Consider the following 24952-nt stretch of genomic DNA (forward strand, 5'->3'; position numbering starts at 1 on the left):
TCTCTGATTCATTTTGAGTTAATTTTGATATGTGGTGTGAGGTATGAGTTAAGGCATTTTTTTGCTGGTAGCTATCCAATTGTTCCATGATAGTTTATTAAAAGGACTTTCTCCACATAATTGCCATTGTTGAAAATAAGTTGTTCTTATATTTTTAGGTCTCTTCTCTTTCTCTGATCTGTTTATCTTGATGCTAATACTACACTGTCTTGATTATTGTTGCTTTATAGTAAGTGTTGACTTATTATAAAGTCAACAGAGTGTTAGACTTCAAACTCTGTTTTTCTTTATCAAGTTTAATTTGGCTATTCTGAGTCTTTCATATTTCTGTTAAAATTTTTAGAATCAGATTGTAAATTTCAATAAGAAATTCTGTTCAGGATTAGACATTGAACAACATTGGATATTTGGTCCAATGAACCCATAAACATGGTATATCTACATTTATTTGGGTCTTTAAAAATTTCTTTCAGCAGTGTTTTGTAGTTTTAATTTTTCAGGGTTTTTTTTTTTTTTACATTGAAAAATTTAGTATTTTGCTTATGTATGTGTCAGAGAGAGAGAGAAAAAACATATAAGTAGGCAGAGGCAGAGAGAGAAGCAGGTTCCCTGCTGAGCAAGGAGCCTAATGTGGGACTCAATCCCAGGACCCTGGGATCATGACCTGAGCCCAACGCAGCGGCTTAACCAACTGAGCCACCCAGGCATCCCAGAAAAATGTTCTTTTACATTTATTTGAACATGAAAAATTTGTTGTCATATACATAACGCATATGAACATACATATTTACATACTTATAGAGATCATTTGTGAATTGTGTGTAAATGGCCTGTCTCATATTTTTGCACAATTTTTGGTATTCTATCCTAGTGGATGTAATACAGAGTATAATCTTGTAGCTTTTATTCAGTGGACTCAAAGTCAAAAAACCATTCCAACAATTATTTATAATTAGATAACTGATTTTTAGTTCATGTTACCCTGCAGAAGTAGTCATACATCATGATTAATGACACTGTACCTTTGGGTGTTAAACTGTTAATTTTTATAAGTCTGAGTTTTAAATTGGTGTATATAAAAGTAGCCAAAGCCTAAAGAATGATGACATAAGAGGTTTCTACCACAGAGCATTTATAGTTTCATAAGGGACACAGAGCAAAGAGAAGTGATTTTTAATCTGTGTTTAGGTCTTGTACATCTTTTGTCAGCTTTATTTTTAAATATTTTATATTTATATTAAAATTTTTTATTTCAATTTCCAAAATTGTTTGTTAGTAGTATATAGAAATACAATTGATTATTATATATTAATCTTATATTCTGTGGCCTCTTTAAACTTGTTTATTAATTCTAATACTTTTATTGTGTATTCCTAGAATTTCTACATAGCTAATTACATCATCTGCTAAGAAAGAGTTCCACCTTCTACTTTCCAATATGGATATCTATTGTATCTTTTTCTTGCCTTATTTCAGTGGCTAGATCTTCCATTATAGTGTTGAATAGAAGTGATGAGAGCAGATATCATTGCTTTGTTTTTGATCATTAAGAATGATATGAACTGTAGATTTTTCGTAGATGCCCTTTATGAGGTTGATGAAATTCCCCTCTGTGATTGGTGAGAATTTTATCAGGGGTGAATGTTAGACTTGTCAAATACTTTTTCTGCTTTTATTGAGATGAAAATGTGGTGTTGTCTTTTAGCCTGTTAATGTAATTTATTACCTTCCTGGGGAAAATTCTACAATTAAAAAATTAATTTATTATAATTACATAGCTATATAACCATTTTCATAACTTAATTTTAGAACATCTTTCATTCCAAAGATAAACCTTATACCCATTAATTCCTCATTCTCTACCCCCTTCTCCCTCTCTAAACCCTAGGTAACCACTAATCTACTTGCTATCTATATAGATTTGCCTATTCTGGACTTTTCATATAAATAGGATTGTGCAATGAAGTTTTTTTTTTTTTTTTGTCACTGGCTTCCTTCACTTAGCATGATGTTTTTGAGGTTTATTCATGCTATAACATGACTGTTCCATTGTATGGATACATAATGCATTTCATTCATCCTTTTGCCAGTTGATAGTAATTTGGGTTGTTTTTACTTTTTGGCTATTATGAATAATGCAGCTATGGGCATTTGTATACAAGTTTTTATGTGGACATATGTTTTTATTTCTTTTGGGTAGATACCTAGGAGTGGAATTGCTGGGTTATATAGTAACTCTGTGTTAACACTTTGAGGAACTGCTGCTAAACTCTACTATTTTTCATTCCCACCAGCAATATATGAGGATTCCAATTTCCTCACATCCTTACCAGCCCTTGTTAATGTCTGTCTTTTTGTTGTAGACTTTCTAATCCATGTGAGATAATAATCTCATTGTGGATTGATTTATTTGTTTATTATTTTTTAAAAAAATTAATTCCACTATAGTTAACCTACAGTGTTATATATTAATTTCAGGTGTATAATATAATAAATCAAAAATTCTGTATATTACTCAGTGCTCACCAAGGTGAGTGTTCTCTCATTGTGACTTTGATTTATGAATCCCTAATGACTAATAGTGTTGAGCATCTTCTCATGTGCCTATTGGCCATTTGTATATCTTTGGAGAAATGTCTATTATTTGCCCATTTTAAAATTATGTTATTTGTGTTTTTATTATTCAGTTGTGAGAGTTCTTTTTATATCCTGGATAAAAATCTTGTATCAGACAGATGATGTGCAAATATTTTCTTCCAAGCTGTGGGGTATTTTTTTCTTCTTCTTCTTTTAGTAATCTGTACATTCAAGGAGAGGCTCAAACTCACAATTCCAAGATCAAGAGTCACATGTTCTTCTGGCTTAGACAGGTTCCCCTCTTTTCACTTTCTTGATGGTGTTGTTTTGTTTTGTTTTGTTTTTAAGTAGGCTCTGTGTCCAGCATGGAGCCCAGTGCAGGGCTTGAACTCATGACCATGAGATAAAGACTTGAGCCAAGATCAAGAGTTTGACACTTAACTGAGCCACCCAGGTGCCCCTTGATGGTGGTTTTTGAAGCACACAAGTTTTAATTTTGTTGAAGACTAATTTACCCATCTTTTATTTTATAGCTGTGCTTTTGATGTTATATTTAAGAAGTCTTTGCCTAACTTAAGATCCTGTATTTCCTTCTAAGAGTTTTGTATGTTTAGGTCTGTGATCTACTTTGAGTTAATTTTTGTGTATGGTGTAAGATAGTGATCCAAATTGATTCTTTTGCCTGTAGATATCTAGTTATCCTGGCACCATTTGTTGAAAAGACTGTTCTTTATCCATTGAATTGTTTTGTCCCCTTTGTCCAAAATCAATTGACTATAAATGTTTAGAGTTTATTTCTGGACTCTTAATTCTATTATATTTCCCTAGATATCTGTCCTATGTCAGTATCATACAATTTTGATTACTATAGCTTTGTAGTAAGGTTTGAAATTAGGAGCATGATACCATTTTTCTCTTGATTAGTATTAGCATTGTATGTCTTTTCCCATATTCTTACTTTGGATCTATTTGTGTCTTTGCATTTAAAGTCATTGTCTTCTACATGCATACTAATGCCTGATGTTGATAGCAACAATTGCCAAACTATGGAAAGAGCCAAATGTCCATTGGATAAAGAAAATATCTATATCTATCTATATGTTTGTGTGTGTGTGTGTGTGTGTGTGTGTGTGTATCTACTATATACATACATATATATACAATGGAATATTACTCAGCCATCAAAAAGAGTGAAATCTTGCCATTTGCAACGACATGGATGGAACTAGATTGTATTATGTTAAGTGAAATAAGTCAGTCATAGAAAGACCAATACCACATTATTTCACTCATGTGGAATTTAAGAAGCAAAGCAGATGAACATAGGGGAAAGGGGGAGAAAAAAGAAGCAAACCATAAGAGACTTTTAACTATTGAGAATAAACTGAGGATAGGCCAGGAAAATGGACTAAATGGGTGATGGGTTTTAAGGAGGGTGCTTGTTGTGATGAGTACTGGGTGTTATTATATGTTAGTGATTAATCACTAAATTCTATACCTGAAACCAATTTTACCATATATATTAACTAACTAGACTTTAAATAAAAACTTAAAATTAAAAATAAATAAAGTCAGTGTCTTCTAAGAAACAGATACTGCGATTCTGCAGTTTTTGTGGGTTTTTTTTGTTTTTGTTTTTTTTTTTTTTTGTTTTTTTGGTTGAAGATTTTATTTATTTATTTATTTGACATCCTACTTTTTTATACACTCTGACAATCTCTGCCTTTCAGTTGGAGTGTTTAGATCACTTACATTTAATGTGATTGTTGACATGGTTGCATTTTGTTTGTTCTCTCTCTTTCTTACCTCTCTCTTTCTTCTTTGTTACCACTCCCCCCTACTTTTTCTGCCCTCTTTTGGAATAGTTGAAATTTTTCATGATTCCATTTTTCTCCTTTGCTGATTATGAGCTGTAACTCCTTGTTGTCTTATTTTGGTTGTTGCTTTAGGGTTTGTAATTTCTATCTTTAACTTATCACATTCTACCCTCAGGTGATATTCTACCACTTGATGTACTATATAAAAATAATGTGCTTCTAAATACTTATATTCATTGTGTATACCGTTTCTGGTTTTCATTTCATGTAGATTCATATTTCCATCAGGTATTATTTTCCTTCTGGCTGAAAGACTACCTTTATTATTTTTTATAGTGCAGGTCTGCTGGTGGTATATTCCTTCAGCTTTTACAATTTCCATGTGAAGGTTCTGAGGGAGATTATATTCTATATTTCTCTCCTAGCTTCTAGGTGGCTGTCAACAATTTTTGGCATTCTTTGGCTTGTAGACACATCACTCCAGTCTCTGCCTCTCTTTTTACAAAGCATGTAATACTTAGTCATTAAATGTAATGTTTAATCCTAAGCATTAGTTATAAGTTATAAGCATGTAATTTTACATGTTTAAGCATATAATCTAAAATTATAAGGATGTAATTGTAGATTGAAATTTTTTGAAGATGTGAAAAGATGAAAATAATATGAAGAAAAAGCAAACTGTTATTTACTTAAAGTGTTCAACTCAAAAACTTTTCTTCTCTCTATAGCTGTTGGAAAGATTAGAGGCAAGCCTTTTCCATTACTCTTATTTTTTGAGGCCATCTTTAGTACAAGTCATGCATATAGACGTCCTATTAATGCAGAACTAACCCTGGAAGGAATCAAATGTGGATTATCTGAAAAACGTTTAGATTTAGTTATCAATTGGGTCACCCAGGAAAGGTAAGCAAAGTAAAGTTTTTAACTTAATTTTGATAGTTTGTTATTAAAGTTGTTTATTCTCAAGATTTCAATAGTTTTTTTTTTTATTAGTACATTATTTGAATATTTATCTCAGGTCACTGCTGCATTAATTGGTCAGAAAAGATTTACTAAGCATTCAAGCAGTGATGAGGCCTATTCACAATGGGCCCAGATCAGGAGTTGAGTAATGGCAATTCACAGATGATTCATGACCACTTTATGGTGGATAGAAGTTGATTAGTAAGGATAGAAAAGGATAAATCAGTGTCATGCTACTCAGAGGGATAAGGCAGGGACCTGGATCCAGACAGATTGTGGGTACAAGTAAAGAATAAACCTAGAGAAAACTTAGAAGCAGGATGGATGTGGACCAAAGTAACATTTAGAACATACAAACCAGTAAGAATAGATAGGAGATGACTTCTTGGAATTAGGTTTCAGTACAGATTGGCAGATTTGTACTAGAGCCCCCTTAGGTTAGATTCCCTAGTACTAAAGCCTCAGACACGGATTTGAGTGTACATTGTTGATAGAGGGATGGCTTCTCAAAAAACAAAACAAAACAAAAAAGCATGTTTAAGGGAGTGAGTGAAGCAGAATAGAGATGTGTGTGTGTGTGTGTGTGTGTGTGTTTGCGAAGCTAGGAAAGGATGTGTTCTCAGGCAAATTTTAACCTTGGTCTTATTTATAGAGGCTCTGGAGCATAAACCACACCACAAAGCTGTCCCCCTCAAGGCAGAGGGGCCAGCCTTTTGTACCTCTCTGTTAGAACTATGAGCTGCCTGGTTGAGGCATGGTGGCTCATGCTAGCGAAGGGCAATTTGCTATAGAAAGGAGGGACCTATAAGCCACTGGCAGCCAATACTCAGAGCAGCTGGGGAAGGAGGATCCGGGCAGGACATTAAAACAGCATTTATTACAGTCAGCCATTTGCACAGCACCTATGTATCTTCTTCTTACCTTATCTTCACTCTATCTAGGCACAACTTCTCCAGGACTTTGTGGGTATAATTCTGGGGGAATCTTAGAACAGGTGGGTTAGTGGGATATACTATAGCTCCTGTCATGATAATGGATCCTAGGGTTGTAATTTGTTTTTTACAACTTTATTGATACATAATTTGCATACAATATTTGATACATATTTCAAATGTACAATTTGATGAGTTTTTGTAAAATGGCATTGTAGAGATGTAATTGACATATAATAAACTGCACATATTTGTAGAATACAGTTTGATAAGTTTTGACATATGTATATACCCATGCAATCATCACCACAGCTGAGATAATCAATCTCATTCTATCCCCATTCTGTCTCCAAGTAACCACTGATCTACTTTCTGTCATAATAGATGAGGTTTCATTTTTCTAGAATTTTATAAAAATGGAATTAAATATTATGTATTACTTTTTCTTCTTGGTCTGGCTCTTTCACTTATAGTTATTTTGGGATTCATTCATATTAATTATTACTTATCTTTCTCCTATGTCCATTTTATATTCTTCTTACTTTTACACTTCTGCTGGTCTTGATGGCTTGTCTGGTAGGATGACTATGGTTGCCATGCCTTTATCAAACTATAATTGTTGATACCCACTAACAGTTTTCATTTGGCATGGGACTATGCAGAGATATCCCAGTAGATTATCTGCCACCTGTAACAAGCTACTACATACTATTAAAAAGAATAGTCTTCTATTTTTCTGGGTCCTGCTAAAGTTGGAGTGTCTACCCAGGGAACACCAATGACTGGAACTAGAGAGCTGCTCATCATGAACTGGATTCTGACAGGCTCACCAAGTCATGAGGTCAGGTGGACTCAAAGAGTCCAACTAAAATTAGGTACAGTCAGGATCATGCTCAAGCAGATCCAGAGTATACAGGTTAACTTCAGAAGTAGATGGCCCAGAACCCATGTCAACTACCACCAACTGGCTGACAGTACTTCCACAGCTCACACCTATGGCCTCATGCTGGGATGGGGTGACCTAAGACCAGCAGACAAGGAAGAAAAAACCCAAACTTGGTTCATGGATGGTTCAGGTTGTGTCTCGGTGATGCCAGCTTTCCCCTCCATCCTTTGAAGATGGAGTCACATGCTTTAGGAAGAAATGCACTCTTGAAAATAGTGAAAATTATATGGTGTATCCCCAGTAGGTGGAATACTTGGGTCTGGGAGATAAAAGAGTGGCTCTACACAGCTATCAGTGCCCAGTTGGAGAATGTATTAATTAGAATTTTCCAGAGAAACAGAATAAATAGAATATATATATATATAATTATATATATATACACGAAGAAATGGGCTTGTGCGATTATGGAGGCTGGTAAATCCCAAGATCTGCAGTCAGCAAGCTAGAGACCCAAGAGAGGCCTTAACACTTACCAATGGTGTTAAGTTTCAGGCTGCTCAAGACTCAAGGAAAGCCAATGTTTCTGTTTTAGTCCAAAGGTTGGAAAAGACTGATGTCACAGTTAAGCAGTCAAGCAGGAAGAGTTCCGTCTTATTTGAAAGAGGGTCAGCCTTTTTGTACCATTCAGGCCTTCAACTGATTGGATGAGAGCCATCCACATTCACAATAATCTGCTTTATTCAGTCTACTGATCACTTTCTTTCAAATACATCCTCACTGACTCACAGAATAATATTTGACTAAATATCTGGGCACTCTAGGAGCCAGTCAAGGTGACACATAAAATTAACCATCACAGGGAGTTTGTGTTTTCTATTCCTGCAGCTTGAGGTTCTGTGAGCATGATCGACTTTGATTATCATGAGAAGGGAAGATTGTTGTTACATAACAGAGAAGAGAGGAAGATGTTTGGCTCTCAGGTTCCCACTTCCCTTAAAGAGAACATGATCATTAGATCCGAGTGCTTGTCATTCACTGATAGACAAATCGAGAAGTAGTGTAAGGGAAGAAGAGAGAAGGGATGGAGAAGGGCAAACTGTCGAGCAAGGATGTGAACTCAGGTAAAGTCTAGTAATAGATAGCATTACAGGGAGAGCACTACAGAACCTAAACCATACCAGAGTTGTTTCTTCTTGAATTATGGGACTGGCCTTTTCTATGCTTTCTTAGTCAGTCATCTGTTCTTAACTACTGGCGGTTATAATTTTCTGGACGGGGTAGCTCCAGTCAGCTGAGGGCAATTCTTTGGGAAAGTAGAGAGCTGTGAGCTGTTAACAGTCAGCTGGGAAGAGTCACTGGTCCAGCAGAGAGGACTAAAAGAGTGTATGCCTGCTTATGAAGATCAAGCGGTTCTTGTTGAGTCTGTGTGGACATAGGTTGGGCTGTGAGTGCTGGAATGCAGAATGAGGAAAGGCCTCCCTGTCGTCTGTCTAGTAGCCATGGCCTGCTTATTTTGCAGTGTAAGGGCTATGCTTCCTTGGCTCTGGATGCATAGGGACATAGGATACATATTATAGAATAGTTACAGTTTTCACCTATCATAAGGAGGATAGATGGACTAATGTAAACACTCCCTAAATAATAGATTCATGATTTAGAAATGTCCCAGACATAAAAATGGCAAGTACTACTGCCTCCTTGTGCCCATTCCAAATTCACCATTTCCCCTTGCATGATGCTGGATAATCCCAGACTTTACTGGATTGGTGGCACTGTTGTTTACCAGTGCAGGGGATCTTTTTTCCACACCTCGTAAACAGCCTCACTTCCTGTTCACATAATAGTTAATTCTGCTTTAGGAAACTTCTCCATACATATACCCTACCTCCATGCTTTGCCTCTTTCTTGTTCCACCTGGTCATACCTTCCACACCATCCACAAAATGTACTTATCAGGGAGGCCTGTTGATGGCTCAGACATGAGAATACCATTAAAAAGTGCGTGTTTGTTATCACCTGTGATCAGTGCAGAGAAATTTCAGACAAGATTGATTTCCCTAGGTATACTGATGGTTCTTGGCTGATTATTCCTGTAGTGGTAAGAATTTAAATTCTTATACAATTCACTCAGTGCATAAATTTGGAAAATACCACCACTTTTAAGGATCCTGAGATGCTCTAACAGGATACTAAAGCTAATTCACATTCTTTATTCTTAACCTCTGATCTCTGGTCTCTGACTCTGATGACCTGGCCTCCACCATATGGCGACCTTAAAAAGTTCTGTGGTTCTTTCTTTGAAGCCCTACACAGAGCCAGGCTTGGCTCTCTTAATTTTTCTTACCTGAGGAAAGTCCGAGCACTTGACACATAACCTAAACTTAAGAAATGATGCTGTACTGGCTTTAGGTCTCTAAATTGCAGACACTGCTCCTAGAAGTGGAAAAATATCCTCTGACAGGTTAACTTTACAAACTGAACCCTACAAAAAAACCCAGTAAATAAATATCATGCATAGATTTAGTGATTATATGTTACCTTTTTTTTTTTTAAAGATTTATTTATTTGACAGAGAGAAATCACAAGTAGACAGAGAGGCAGCCAGAGAGAGAGAGAGAGAGGGAAGCAGGCTCCCTGCTGAGCAGAGAGCCCGATGCGGGACTCGATCCCAGGACCCTGAGATCATGACCTGAGCTGAAGGCAGCGGCTTAATCCACTGAGCCACCCAGGCGCCCTATATGTTACCTTTATTTTAGCTTAAAAATCTACAGTCTGGGGGCGCCTGGGTGGCTCAGTTGGTTGGACGACTGCCTTCGGCTCGGGTCATGATCCTGGAGTCCTGGGATCGAGTCCCACATCGGGCTCCCAGCTCCATGGGGAGTCTGCTTCTCCCTCCGACCTTCTCCTCGCTCATGTTCTCTCTCACTGTCTCTCTCTCAAATAAATAAATAAAATCTTAAAAAAAAAATCTACAGTCTGGTTTATAGTCAAATATGCCTTAGTTTACTAGTGGAGTTAAGCATATTTTCTTTTACTTATTAGTCATTTGTATTCTCCAGAATCAGGCTGGAGATCCACTTTCAGAAGTCCCTAAAACAGTCTACTTGGAATTGGAAGTAGGGGTGGGAGAACCAAGAAGGGGGCTTTGGAGAAACAGAAAGAAGGTATGATGATGTGATTGTGGGGGATATGTGGGCAGAGGTTCCTCGGCTCATTTCCCGGCCAGGTTCAGGGTGCTTGATTACATCCCTTTCTCCCAGGGCTAGAATCCCTGTTTGTCTTTCACCTTTTTTCCTTCAGGGTCAATTCCATTCTTTTGGGGCTTGACCCATTTTCTCCCTTTCAATCATTTTTCTTTTTAATCATATTCTTCTTTCCTCATCTTCCTTTTGGAAAGTGACAAATGGAGACACAGCAGCCTCGGTCCTCAGCTCTGGCCTTCTTTCAGGTGGAACAACATAATGGTGGTGACTTCTTAAAAAAATAAAACTATAGGGGCACCTCGGTGGCTCAGTGGGTTACAGCCTCTGCCTTTGGCTCGGGTCATGATCCCAGGGTTCTGAGATCGAGCCCCGCATCGGGCTCTCTGCTCGGAGGGGAACCTGCTTCCTCCCTCTCTCTCTGCCTACTTGTGATCGCTGTCTGTCAAATAAAGCTTTCGTTTAAATAAATAAATAAATAAATAAATAAATAAATAAAACTATATTTAGAGAAGAAATAACTAAAATACTGATATTATCATCTTGCTCTGGGAATACAGTCACTAAAAATACTGAAATAATTAGTAGTTCAGCTTTAGGAAACATCGGGGATGTAGCTACCAAAACCTATATTTTGGTACTAAAATGTAGAAGTCAGGTATTTACTTAGTAAATAATTGATTTCTACTCAGAAGCTGCCTTTTGATTTTAGACCTACTTCTCTCTGGCCACCCTGATAAACATGGAAGGCTTTATTTCCTGAGTTTTCAGTAAACAGACATTTTGCAGGGGTTTCAGGATTTCATTTTAATGTTATTAGCATTTTGTTACATGTATGCAGGCACCAATATTATATGATTGCTGTTATTCTGTAGCTATTGAAGATATAACTAAAATAAAATCTCTGTATAACTGGTGATTAGAAGTAATATCTTTAATCATACCCAAATGTGTTTTGGCCTTTGCTGATCATTTCTAGGTGCAGTGTGCTAGTGCAGATGGTTCACTTCAACTTTGTTTGAAGATGGCGCATTAAAAGGTGATGACAAGTAAAAAATTAAAAAAATTTAAAAATGTGATGACAACTGAAACCTATTCAAGTGAACCATCTGAAAAGAACTACTTCTTCAGTCTCTCCTAGTAGGGATATCTTATATCCTTTTATTCCCCCTGTTGTTTTGTATATATCTTTAACAATTTAAATCACACATTTCTTACAAACATTGCAAGATCTATCACTAATTTTGAGCTAAAATTTGTTGTTGCTGTTATTAACTAATATTTAATGAGTTCTTACATTCTACAGGGTTTAGAATCTAGGTAACATCTGAAAACATTGAGGTCCTCAATTATAAGAGAATTTTTCTTTACCTTGTCATTTTAATTCCTGTCAGTCTTCTATGGAGAGTTTTCACTGTGTTTGTAGATTTTTTAAAAACTTGAGCTTGGTTTCACTAAAATGTCTTCCCCCAAAAGAATACATGCTGATAGTTTTTTCTGGTTGTTGTTAAATCTTAGGTATGTTTAATTTCTTCTATATCAATTGCCTATTAACTTGGAATTCTTACAGACCCTGGACAATCCAGTTCTACTGTATTGTATTCAGATATTTTCATCCACTCACTCATGAAGAACTCTCTAAAGTATTACCTATTGATCTGCTTGCTCTAGGCTCACGTTTTCTGAAGAGTTGGGGGATGTGATTTGTGATTATGGGGAACAGGATACTTATAACAAAGCCAAGTGCCTGGCTTTAGCTCAGATGATCTACAGTGAATGTGGCCTGCACAAGAAAGCTCTTCTTTGCATATGTAAACAGGGCCAGATTCCTGGGGCCATGGAATACATACAGCAATTCAAGGACTTTACTTACGGTGAGTGCCAGTCTACTTAATTGTATGCATTTGAATTCTAGACTTTAATTGTGAGATCACCTGTGGTAGTAGGCAATATTTTGGATTTACATTTTAAAGTCTGTTTCACATATACTGATGAGTAGATTTGTCTGTTTGTTGTTAGCAAAACCTATCTAACTTTTATTGAGTACCTACTTTGTGCCAGACTCTGGCTGAGGTGTTCTCACATCCTTCCAGCCAATCCCTACAACAGTCCCGTCAGGTAGGCACTGCTAGGCCCACCATGTAAGTGGAGATACTGAGCCCCAGAGAAGGAAGAGAGCCATGGTTTGCACAGAAGCAACTGCGAGCCAAGAGAGCGAAGTTTGTCTGTGGTACTCATGGTGGGTCCTGGTTAGCTGTGGCCAGCCCCCTCAGAGTGGTCTTTGCCTTAAGGTCAGTTATGGCTGAGGAGATGTTTTCCTCAAGTGTCTGGCAAAGGTACCAGGGACTGAGCCTGGGGCTGTCCTGTGAGAGAGCCTAGCAGCCTTGGAGAAAGTGAATGTCAGGGTGTTACTGCTTCTCTCCCTCTGAAGTACACAGTTTATTTTGCAGGTATTTTAGACCATATTACTTAAAGGATTTTTTTTTTAAATGGATGAACTTACTTGTTACATAAATGTTCTGGACTATGATATAAGCATTAGAAATGAAGACAGTAAAATAATGTTCATTTCAAAATTTTGAAACACCTGGCTTGTAATTGGGAATGATCTGAGATCATTGTCAACCTTAAGGTAACCTTAGTTGAATGAGTTGATCTTTTATTTCGAGTTTAGTTCATCAGAAATCTAAATGTACAGGCATCCTGACATCTCCCACATCCCAGGACTGTGTCTCAATTCTGATTTTCAGGCTTTGTACCCCAATTCTAAGAAGTTGCAAATTGAATAAAACATAGCACTTTTAGGTCATATTTTTTCCAGGAAAGAAGAACATTGATGGCTGTTGAATCTGGTCAATTTCAAACAATAAATTGAATTTTCCTTAGGATCTAGTTTTTAAAGTTAGGAATTTCTTTATTTGTTACACTTGATACTATAATTTGGCTTTTTACATGCATGACCTTACTTAAATCGTTATGTTAACTATAAAGTAGGTTTGGGGGATGCCTGAGTGGCTCAGTTGGTTAAGCAGCTGCCTTCAGCTCAGGTCATGATCCCAGGGTCCTGGGACTGAGTCCTGCATCAGGCTCCTTGCTAAGAGGGGAGCCTGCTTCTCTCTCTGCCTCTGCCTGCCATTCTGCCTGCTTGTGCTATTTCTCTCTCTCTGACAAATAAAGAAATAAAATCTTAAAAAAAAAAGACTTAAAAAAAATAAAGTATGTTTTGTTATTATCCCTATTTTATAGATTAAAAAAAACTCTGTTTCCCCAGAGAGGCTAAGGCTCAAAGAAGTAAGTAATTTGCCTACACACACAACAACAACAGAACAGAATCTGGTATAGTACTCAATATTTGTTGAATGAATTATATATTTTATTTTTATTATCTAAGTATGCAGATTCAATTTCTGTTTTAGGTTTTATTTTTCCATAGATGATAGGTTATTTTAGTCAGTTTAGACATGGAGGTTTAATTAGACATAGGTTTAATTACTCTTAGAATTTTTATTGACTGAAATGTTAAGTTTCTGTTTTGCTTGCAAAATTTGCCTTGCATAAGTGAATAGAAACATGACTGACTCATTATCATATTGTTCTGTTCTTCTAGTAGTGCATTACAATCTAAGATGATTAAATATATATTATAATAATTTATGAAGTAATAACACTTTTATGTAATTAGAACCTTGATGTTTATTCTCAGAATTTCTTTAGCACATGAAAGATGAAAATAGTAATGAGAAAAAAATAACTTTCAAACAAACGATGTTTGAAAATTACTTTCCTTATTTTACTTTTTAATGAGAAACAACCACAGCTTTCCATGGTATCATATTGGTCTTGGGAGTCAGATTCAATTTGTTAATACTTTCTGGCTTCAGAAAAAAATGTTGTCCCTTAGATTTAGACTATCAGTCAAACATTTACAAATTAAAAAACCCAAGCCAAACAAAAACAGAAAAATTCTAAGAAATTTGTTCCAAAAGCGTAAGTGTTACTAAAAGAGCATCTGTTTTAAAAGTTATTTCCACCCCCAATAATTTTTAGAATAAAGCCTGAAATGATTTGTTTGTCCACTTTCCCATTATCATTAAACAATTGAATGTACATATCTGGAAATTGGAAATACCTATTTTAAATGTGAGCTTCTCAAACTTTGTGGTCTTGGGTCTCTTTTATACTTCTAAAAAGCACTGAACATCCCAAAGAGCTTTTACTTACGTGGGTTATGTCTACTGATATTTATCCTGTTAGACATTAAAGCAGAAGATTTTAAAATATTTCTTTATTCATTTAAAATAACAATAAGCCCATGACATATTATCATAATAAAATTTTTTTTTATAAAAAATAACTTCCCAAACCAAAGAATTTCATAAAAGGAGTTGCATTTTCCACATTTTGTAAATCTCTGTAATGTCTGGTTTAATAGAAGATAGCTGGCTTCCCATATCCATTTCTATATTCAGTCTTTTGTAATATCACGTGTCATGTAGTCTCATGTATATTTGTGAGAGAATGAGAATGAAAAAATCAAGTAACAAACTTAGTGTTTTTATGAAAGTAGTTTTGACTTTGTACACACTAGACCATATTTTGAGAACCACTGCTCTAGATATTTGTGAGTTAAACAGGTATCATACTTGGTATGCCTTTATAATCTTATTAAAACATCCATCCATGGGTGGCTCAGTGGGTTAAAGCCTCTGCCTTCAGCTCGGGTCATGATCCCAGGGTCCTGGGATCTCTGCTCAGTGGGGAGCCTGCTTGCCTTCCTCTCTCTCTCTGCCTGCCTCTCTGCCTACTTGTGATCTCTGTCAAATAAATAAATAAAGTCTTTAAAAAACAAAACAAAACCAAAAAACCCAGAACATCCATGAGATAAAAAAAATGATTAATAGGGACGCCTGGGTGGCTCAGTTGGTTGGACGACTGCCTTCAGCTCAGGTCATGACCCCAGAGTTCCAGGATCAAGTCCCACATCCGGCCCCCAGCTCCATGTTGCCTCTGACCTTCCTTTCACTCATGTTCTCTCTCACTGTCTCTCTCTCAAATAAATAAATAAAATCTTTTAAAAAAATGATTAATAATATGTCAAACCAAGGAATGATGAAATGGATTCCAAAATGTGGTAAGCAGAGGGGAAAGGTCATGAGATTGGAATTTGTATTCCTTCTAATTAGTCAGAGACCATACCTTGCACATATTTGAATAAATATTGGTTAATTAATGAATTCAGGGAGAAAGGGATTTGAATACCTGATTGAATGAAGCAGAGTGAGATGTGTGAGTTATGAAATGTTGGAGGCAGAGGGGTGCTATATAATAGCTTCACCTTAGTGGAGGCCAGTTTGAGTGACCGAAATCATAAACTTCTACCTCTTCTCTATGGAAATTAAAAAAAAATTTTTTGACTTTATTGATACAGAATTATATTCTGTTATTCCTTGTTTCTTCTTTTACCATTTCTCTCTGTATTTCTCTGTATTGTGTGTGTGTGTGTGTGTGTGTGTGTGTGTGTGTGTGCATGCATGTGTAAATATACATACATGAATACAGTGCACACACATACATGTATTTATTATTTTGGAGGAGCATTACTAGAGATTGAAAGGTCATAGACTCTGGGAGGTCAGATGAACTGTTCTACTTTATATCATGCGTATAATTTTGGGAAAATTAACTTCTCTGGGGCGCCTGGGTGGCTCAGTGGGTTAAGCCGCTGCCTTCGGCTCAGGTCATGATCTCAGGGTCCTGGGATCGAGTCCCGCATCGGACTCTCTGCTCAGCAGGGAGCCTGCTTTCCTCTCTCTCTCTCTGCCTGCCTCTCCATCTACTTGTGATTTCTCTCTGTCAAATGAATAAATAAAATCTTTAAAAAAAAAAAAAAGAAAAAAAAGAAAATTAACTTCTCTAAACCTGTTTCTTCCCTTTCAATGTGAGAATAATGTCTCACTTATATTGAATATTAAATGCAGTGATTTAATAGATTTAAGTTCCCAGTACAGAAATTTGTGTTAAATAAACACTTATATTGCCTGTCAGAGTGCAAATTATGTTTATGGGAGTTCTTGTAAGGCTCTCAGAAATTATTCTGAAAACTACCTCTGTTGTGACCCAAGAAGAGTATTTTTACTTGAAAAACTTTAGTAAATTAACATAAAGTTTACAAATTTAAGAATGTAAATCATGGGATGCCTGGGTGGCTCAGTTGGTTGGACAACTGCCTTCAGCTTAGGTCATGATCCCGGAGTCCTGGGATCGAGTCCCGCATCAGGCTCCTGGCTCCATGGGGAGTCTGCTTCTCCCTCTGACCTTCTCCTCACTCATGCTCTCTCTCACTGTCTCTCTCTCAAATAAATAAAATCTTCAAAAAAAATTTAAAAAAAAATGTAAATCATGATTGCAGTACTAGATGAACTTAGTAGTTAGCTAGTGTATTAAACCATATGAATTTGGAGTAAAAAATGGTCAAATACAGGCAACTTCATATGGCTCAGCCTCCAGCTACTTGAACTGGCTGATACCTTCTTAAGGTCTTCATTTTTGAGTTTCTAAATACTTGATATTTTTAGGAAAAAAATTACTGAGACCCTTTTTCTGTGCAAGGCACGGGAAGAAACAAATTATACTGACTAGGAACTGATACAAATATCAGCCTCAGGGTATAGACAAACATAATGTAGTATTAGATGGAACCTTAGAAATTGGAGATACCAATTCTAGCACTTTTAAAGTGCATAAACTGAGATCCAAAAAAATAAGCAATTGGCGAAACTGTGATTAGAACTCAGATTTCCTGATTGCCAATCTAATTTTTTCTATTCTACCCTATGGTAAAATAGAATTACCCTTTGATAATTTGTTTTTCTGGTAGTCTGTGTTATAAGAAGTTTTCTTTCATATTTTTGCTATACTGAGCATAATTTTTTTTTTTTTAAATTGGAGAGAGTACTGTTGAGTTCATTGAGGGCTTTGGAAGAATTGGAAAAAGAAGTGTTGTTTGGCAGGTACAGACATTAGCTGGTCCCAGTTCGTAGTTGATGTATCATACTAGGATGTTGAGACATAGTTTTTTGTGTGTTTTACTTTCAGATGACCTGATGCAGTTAATAAAGTTATGTCCTCACATCGAATTAATTCAGTGTCTGACTAGAGAATGGAATGGGAAACCACCATCTTTATCTTTTGGTCTTGCTATACTTCATCTGTTTTCTGTGGATCTGAAAAAAGTTGGCATTAAGCTACTTCAAGAAATAAGTAAAGGTGGGAAAAGTAAGTATAGTAAAATGTTATCGTAGAAGAGAAAGTAGTGGTTGTTTAGGGAAAGGTTCAAGATCATTATGTCTGAGTTAACCCATTTTTCCTAAGAGTTCCTTCTCGGCAGGAATTGACTTTAGGAGTTTATAAATGTAAAGATTACCATGTCAATATAGTCTGTTGACAATAGTATGTATTTCTTGAGGTAATTACAATGAAGAGAGAATCTTTGTGAAGCTTTAGGGGAACATCTTAATAATCATACTGGCTAACACTACTCTAAAAGCTGTACATATATTAACAAATGTGTATATTTAGTAATTTTGTATGATTTAAAATGCTATTTTTAGACATAAACACTATATATTTTTATTCTTAAACTAAATACATATGTAAATGTCATTTCCATATTATGTTTACTCTGAATGTAACCCTGGAGTGGGATCAAGAATAACTAATTATGTCTCACTTTTTTCTTTGCTTTCTCTAATTTAATATAAGAACTTGAGCAGATAGCTGGATTTTGAATTGTTATATGGGGTTAAAAGAATGAATAGCAAATTACATGAAAATGTATTTGGGAAGATAATTTTGAAATTTTCATTACAGATATGAAATAAAATATTTTATTTGACAGAAAAATAATAATCATGGTAGAAATAAAATAATAGTGCTGACGATATTTTATTATTATTATTATTATTATTATTTTTAAAGATTTTATTTATTTATCTGACATAGATCACAAGCAGGCAGAGAGGCAGGCAGAGAGAGAGGAGGAAGCAGGCTCCCTGCTGAGCAGAGAGCCCGATGCAGGCCTCCATCCCAGGACCCTGAGATCATGACCTGAGCCGAAGGCAGCGGCTTAACCCACTGAGCCACCCAGGCACCCGACAATATTTTAAAAAGAGATCCTCTTTCATTAGGCTTCATAAGTAATGCAGGTAATAGATAAGAAATGAGTTCCCTAAATAAATATATTCCAAAGAGGGTCACCATAACTGATTTTCAAAAGTAATATCATTGGGCGCCTGGGTTGCTCAGTGGTTAGGCCGCTGCCTTCGGCTCAGGTCATGATCTCGGGGTCCTGGGATCGAGTCCCGCATCGGGCTCTCTGCTCAGCGGGGAGCCTGCTTCCTCCTCTCTCTCTCTCCGCCTGCTTCTCTGCCTACTTGTGATTTCTCTCTGTCAAATAAATAAATAAAATCTTAAAAAAAAAGTAATATCATTAGTTTTCTTTAATAAACAAAATCATTCTTTTATTTCCTTTAGAAAAATATTTGTTATAGAAGCCCCATCATTAAGAGGTGTCTCTCTATCCAGAGATAGGAGGAATTTGCCAAAGAGATTTTCAAGCCCTTGGATCAGCACTACTAGGGAATTTTATAAAAAGAATTTGAAGGATCTTGAAAACTAGACCTGTAGGCCCCAGTTATATTATAGTGTCTAGCGGTACCTTAGAGTCTCTAAATAAAGCTGAGCCCTCGTTCTTCGTTTTTTCAAACCCCTTCCTTGTAGCCTTCAACCAAGAAGGATATGAATAGAAGTGTGGGAATGTGAGAGGTAGTAGAGGGTTGAAGTGAGGCATGAAAAGGTTAATGAAAAAGATGAAGAACCTAACACTTGATTACTTAAACCTGAACTGAAACATTTCACTTTAAACTTATAGGGATCAACTTTAATAGCCACTTTAATAGTTGAAATTTTTGAAGAATTGCTAAGTGTGGGTTTTCAGGTAAGAGTAAGTGCCACTATAATATTATAATCTTTTTCCCTCAGGTATAGTCGAACATCTTATGATAAATGATCAATTTTTCTCATTAGAAAACTGGCAAGAAATAGCAAATATATGTTTACAGAATGGCTTTGACCAGTTATCTCAAGACATCATGTCCATTCTTCGCTCTCAGGCTGGAGTAACTGAAATTTCTGAAGAGGATGATACAGTCAACTTAATGGAACATGTTTTTTGGTAGTTCTGTGTCTTAACCAGCTGAGGGAGCTTATATAACATTTTATGTGTATTGGTTGGGCAAAATAATTTTGGCATACCTAACTTAAAAATAAATGTAAAGTATGAAGCTCTCAGAAAAAAATCGGGCTGTTTTTGTTGTGATGATTTGTCCTTGAAACATTTATACCGTTGCTTTCTTTTTTCTATATGGTCATTTCTGATATTGAATCTTGATAAAATCCAAGAGTATAACTTTGTATAAAACTCAGTTTAGGCACTTCTATCTAAGGGCATAAGCTAATGTCTAGATATAGTTCTTTCTGGGGATCTATTTTTACAGCAAGAACTGAGGAAGGTGTGAATAATATCCTGTCCAACTAATTTCCCAGATAATGAATGCTTTGAGATTGATTTTTAACAAGAAAGGCAAGATACAATTTCAAGGTTGGACTCACTGGTGAAAACCTACAGTATAGTAATTTTATGCTATTGATTTAAAGATGTACCCCTTGCTTTGGTGTATGTAAATGGCAAATGTTAGGCTTCTACTCTACAAGTTGGGAGTCTTAGCATATTCTTACCTAGAGAGACCAGCCAAATTTTACATGAAGCCAATTTTGCATTTTATCATTTCTGGGATATCTGTAGATATGGAAAATGTGTTATGAGAGGTGGTTTTGGATGATTTCAAGTGTCTGAATTATTCTGTGTCATGGACAGGTAGGATACTCAAAATATTTAGTGATCAGTATGTCGTGGGCCTCCCCAGTCAAACAGAACAGAGACCCAACTAATCCTAACAGCTTTCAGCCCTTATGCCATACCAGCTGGCTGTCAGCCTTGATCATGGGACATGGTAAGAATGAGCTGCTTTTAGATGGAGTCAGAATGAAAAGTCAAATTTTCCCTTACTAAATTTAAATTTAGAGTCAATTTTGTACTCAATAGTGGACAGAATATGAACTTGGAATCAGACAGTCTTGTATTCAAATTCTGGTCTTACCTCTTCCTCTTTGTAAAATATGGGCAGTAATACCTCCTTTAAAGGTTTGTCACGAGGATTAGCAATATGTGTGTGTAATATAACTATATAACATAATGGAGAAATTCATTGAAGATAAATGACTTAAGTAAGTAATAGGTCCCAGAAATGCATCTCTCTCTACTTGGCTTATACTTACTAAATCCCACATTTCTATCCATTTGTATTTGTGTAATTATCCTTCTGTGGAGTATTTGATATGTTGACATAACTTACTGCCTATGTTGAACTATCTGTCCACGCTTATATTAGGGTTGCTTGGTTTATCTTTTAAATCTTGAAGAGTACTAGCTGAGTTTTCAGTTTTTCCACATATTGCTAAACACAGACTGAGTAATGCATAATTACAATTTTCTAAAACATAATATTTTTTAAAGTAATACATGTACACATTTTATTTTTTATTTAGTTATTTATTTGTAAAATTTTTTATTTTTTATAAACATATATTTTTATCCCCAGGGGTACAGGTCTGTGAATCGCCAGGTTTACACACTTCACAGCACTCACCAAAGCACATACCCTCCCCAATGTCCATAACCCCACCCCCCCTTCTCCCAACCCCCCTCCCCCCAGCAACCCTCAGTTTGTTTTGTAAGATTAAGAGTCACTTATGGTTTGTCTCCCTCCCAATCCCATCTTGTTTCATTGATTCTTCTCCTACCCACTTAAGCCCCCATGTTGCATCACCACTTCCCCATATCAGGGAGATCATATGATAGTTGTCTTTCTCTGCTTGACTTATTTCGCTAAACATGATATGCTCTAGTTCCATCCATGTTGTCGCAAATGGCAAGATTTCATTTCTTTTGATGGCTGCATAGTATTCCATTGTGTATATATACCACATTTTCTTTATCCATTCATCTGTTGATGGACATCTAGGTTCTTTCCATAGTTTGGCTATTGTGGACATTGCTGCTATAAACATTCGGGTGCACGTGCCCCTTTGGATCACTACGTTTGTATCTTTAGGGTAAATACCCAGTAGTGCAATTGCTGGGTCATAGGGCAGTTATATTTTCAATTTTTTGAGGAACCTCCATGCTGTTTTCCAGAGTGGTTGCACCAGCTTGCATTCCCACCAACAGTGTAGGAGGGTTCCCCTTTCTCTGCATCCTCGCCAGCATCTGTCATTTCCTGACTTGATTTTAGCCATTCTGACTGGTGTGAGGTGATCTCTCATTGTGGTTTTGATTTGTATTTCCCTGATGCCGAGTGATATGGAGCCCTTTTTCACGTATCTGTTGGCCATCTGGATGTCTTCTTTGCAGAAATGTCTGTTCATGTCTTCTGTCCATTTCTTGATTGGATTATTTGTTCTTTGGGTGTTGAGTTTGCTAAGTTCTTTATAGATTTTGGACACTAGGCCTTTATCTGATATGCCGTTTGCAAATATCTTCTCCCATTCTGTCAGTTGTCTTTTGATTTTGTTAACTATTTCCTTTGCTGTGCAAAAGCTTTTGATCTTAATGAAATCCCAATAGTTCATTTTTGCCCTTGCTTCCCTTGCCTTTGGCGATGTTCCTAGGAAGATGTTGCTGCGGCTGAGGTCGAAGAGGTTGCTGCCTGTGTTCTCCTTAAGGATTTTGGTGGATTCCTTTCTCACACTGAGGTCCTTCATCCATTTTGAGTCTATTTTCGTGTGTGGTGTAAGGAAATGGTCCAATTTCATTTTTCTGCATGTGGCTGTCCAATTTTCCCAACACCATTTATTGAAGAGGCTGTCTTTTTTCCATTGGACATTCTTTCCTGCTTTGTCAAAGATTAGTGGACCATAGAGTTGAGGGTCTATTTCTGGGCTCTCTATTCGGTTCCATTGGTCTATGTGTCTGTTTTTGTGCCAGTACCATGCTCTCTTGATGATGACAGCTTTGTAATAGAGCTTGAAGTCCGGAATTGTGATGCCACCAACTTTGGCTTTCTTTTTCAATATCCCTTCAATATCCATATAAATTTTAGAATTATTTGTTCCATTTCTTTGAAAAAGATGGATGGTACTTTGATAGGAATTGCATTAAATGTGTAGATTGTTTTAGGTAGCATAGACATTTTCACAATATTTATTCTTCCAATCCAGGAGCATGGAACATTTCATGTACACATTTTAAAAAGCAAAGTATTACTAAGAGGTTTATAATAACTAATAATATTTTGACTTCCGGCCTTGACATTAGCTGTGATCTTTGAAAACAAAAGATAAAGCATAGAAAAAAAGAAGGGATAGAGAAAAGATAGGTCAGCAGCCTTGGTATTTTTTCTTTTTTTAAACTTTTAAGATTTCAGGGGCACCTGGGGGGCTCAGTGGGTTGAGCTTCTGCCTTTGGCTCAGGTCATGATCTTAGGGTCCTGGGATCAAGCCCTGCATCGGGCTCTCTGCTCAACAGGGAGCCTGCTTCCCTCTCTCTCTGCCTGCTGCTCTGCCTACTTGTGATCTCTCTCTCTCTGTCAAATAAATAAATAAAATCTTTTTAAAAAGCTTTTAAGATTTTTATTTATTTTTAGCAGCATTGATTTTAATGTCAACAGCTTAAAACATTTTTTTTCCTTTGAGACTTTTATGATCAATAGAAAGCTATTATGTGTCCATTGACAGAACTTAGGAAAATAACATGTCCATGAAAGTCAGGAAGATGAAGTAGGAACATAAATGTGGAAAAAGCTTTAAAAAGCAGCTGTTGTTGTTACTGTTAATTTTGCTTTGGTTTTAAAATGTTTTGGGCGCCTGGGTGGCTCAGTGGGTTAAGCCGCTGCCTTCGGCTCAGGTCATGATCTCAGGGTCCTGGGATCGAGTCCCGCATCGGGCTCTCTGCTCAGCAGGGAGCCTGCTTCCTCCTCTCTCTCTGTCTGCCTCTCTGCCTGCTTGTCATCTCTCTCTGTCAAATAAATAAATAAAATCTTAAAAAAAAAAAAAGAAAAAAAATGTTTTTCCTCCCCTCATTATTATTCCTTCTCTGTTAGCATTACCTTTGGCAGTTTTCCCAAGGAATGTGAAACTCGTCAAATGAATATAAATTAAATGTCTGGAGATGGAGTTGGGAAGAAGAGCAAGAATATGAGGTCACATGGAGGAAGGAGAAGGCGTTGAGCTGTGAGCTCTATGGGATGGGCATGGAGGCGGTCAGAATGCACTGAGAGATGTGGAACATGAGTTCTTGGCCTAGGAGCCTGCGTTCTAGAATAACTTTGCCACAGTCGGACTTTGTGTCCTTTTCCTCATGAATTTATTTTGACTAGATAATTCCTCTTGCCATTTTTAACTCAAAAATCCTGTAATTCTGCAAAGGTACAAATGATTCCCCCGTACTTTTTTTTTTTTTTTTTAAGATTATTTATTTGTTTATTTGACAGGCAGAGATTACAAGTAGGCAGAGAGGCAGGCAGAGAGAGAGGAGGAAGCAGGCTCCCTGCTGAGCAGAAAGCCTGATGTGGGACTTGATCCCAGGACCCTGGGATCATGACCCGAGCCAAAGGCAGAGGCTTTAACCCACTGAGCCACCCAGGCACCCCTCCCCAGTACTTTTTGACCTTCTGCCTCCATTTGACATCCCAAGATTGAGCATAGAATCAATGACACATACTGAACTCGTATTTTGTGGATGGTCTCTGCTATCAAGATTACATCGTCAGTGGAAAGACACAGCCTGCTTTTTATTTATTTTTTACTTTTGTATTTTTTAATGATTTTACTTATTTATTTGAGAGAGAGGGAGAGAGCATGCATGGGCAGTAGAGAAAGACTTCCCGCTGAGCAGGGAACTGAATCAGGGTTCCATCCCAGGACCCTGGGATCATAACCTGAGCTGAAGATAGATGCTTAATGACTGAGCCACCTAGGCACCCCAGGACACAGCATACATTTAAAAAATAATTAACTATAATTCCTTAGTATCATCTAATATTCAGTCTGTATTAAAATTTCACCACTTGCTTAAAAATGCCTTTTCATAGTTGAATTGTACCAATTAGGATCTAAGTAAGGTTTGTGTGTTCTGTTCAGGTTGCTGTGTCTCTACATCTAGAGTTACGTCTCCTCCCCTCCCTTTTTTTTTTTTTTTCTTGCCATTGGTTGGTTAGACTGGCTGGTTGTTACCTGGTTGTTCCATGTTCCAGTTTTGTCTGATTGGTATTTGTCCATATGGTATTACTTACTTTGTTCTTCTAGTTTCCATATTTCCTATAAATGGAAGTTAGATCTAAAGACTTGACTAGAATTAAGTTCAGCTGTTTTGGCAAGGATGATTACAGGTATGTTGGGTACTTCACATTTTGTCATATTATGATGTACTAAGTGTTTAATGATCTCACTGCTTTTTTTTTA

General features: G+C 36.6%; 1 protein-coding gene across 4 annotated transcripts in view; it reads left to right on the forward strand.

Moving 5' to 3' along the window:
* The window catches only part of CLHC1 (clathrin heavy chain linker domain containing 1), a 39440-nt gene extending 19709 nt beyond the window's left edge, over positions 1–19731 (forward strand). For all 4 annotated transcript variants that reach the window (XM_082743600.1, XM_082743597.1, XM_082743599.1 and 1 more), the window contains 4 exons: positions 5123–5297; positions 12047–12249; positions 17471–17650; positions 19415–19731. In XM_082743600.1, the coding sequence (XP_082599726.1) occupies positions 5123–5297; positions 12047–12249; positions 17471–17650; positions 19415–19611 (755 nt within the window). In that variant the 3' untranslated portion in view covers positions 19612–19731. The remainder of the gene's footprint in view (positions 1–5122; positions 5298–12046; positions 12250–17470; positions 17651–19414) is intronic.
* The last annotated feature ends 5221 nt before the right edge of the window (positions 19732–24952 follow it).

The sequence above is a fragment of the Mustela nivalis genome (genome assembly GCF_964662115.1).
Source record: "Mustela nivalis genome assembly, chromosome: 8".
Classification (NCBI taxonomy): Eukaryota; Metazoa; Chordata; class Mammalia; order Carnivora; family Mustelidae; genus Mustela; species Mustela nivalis.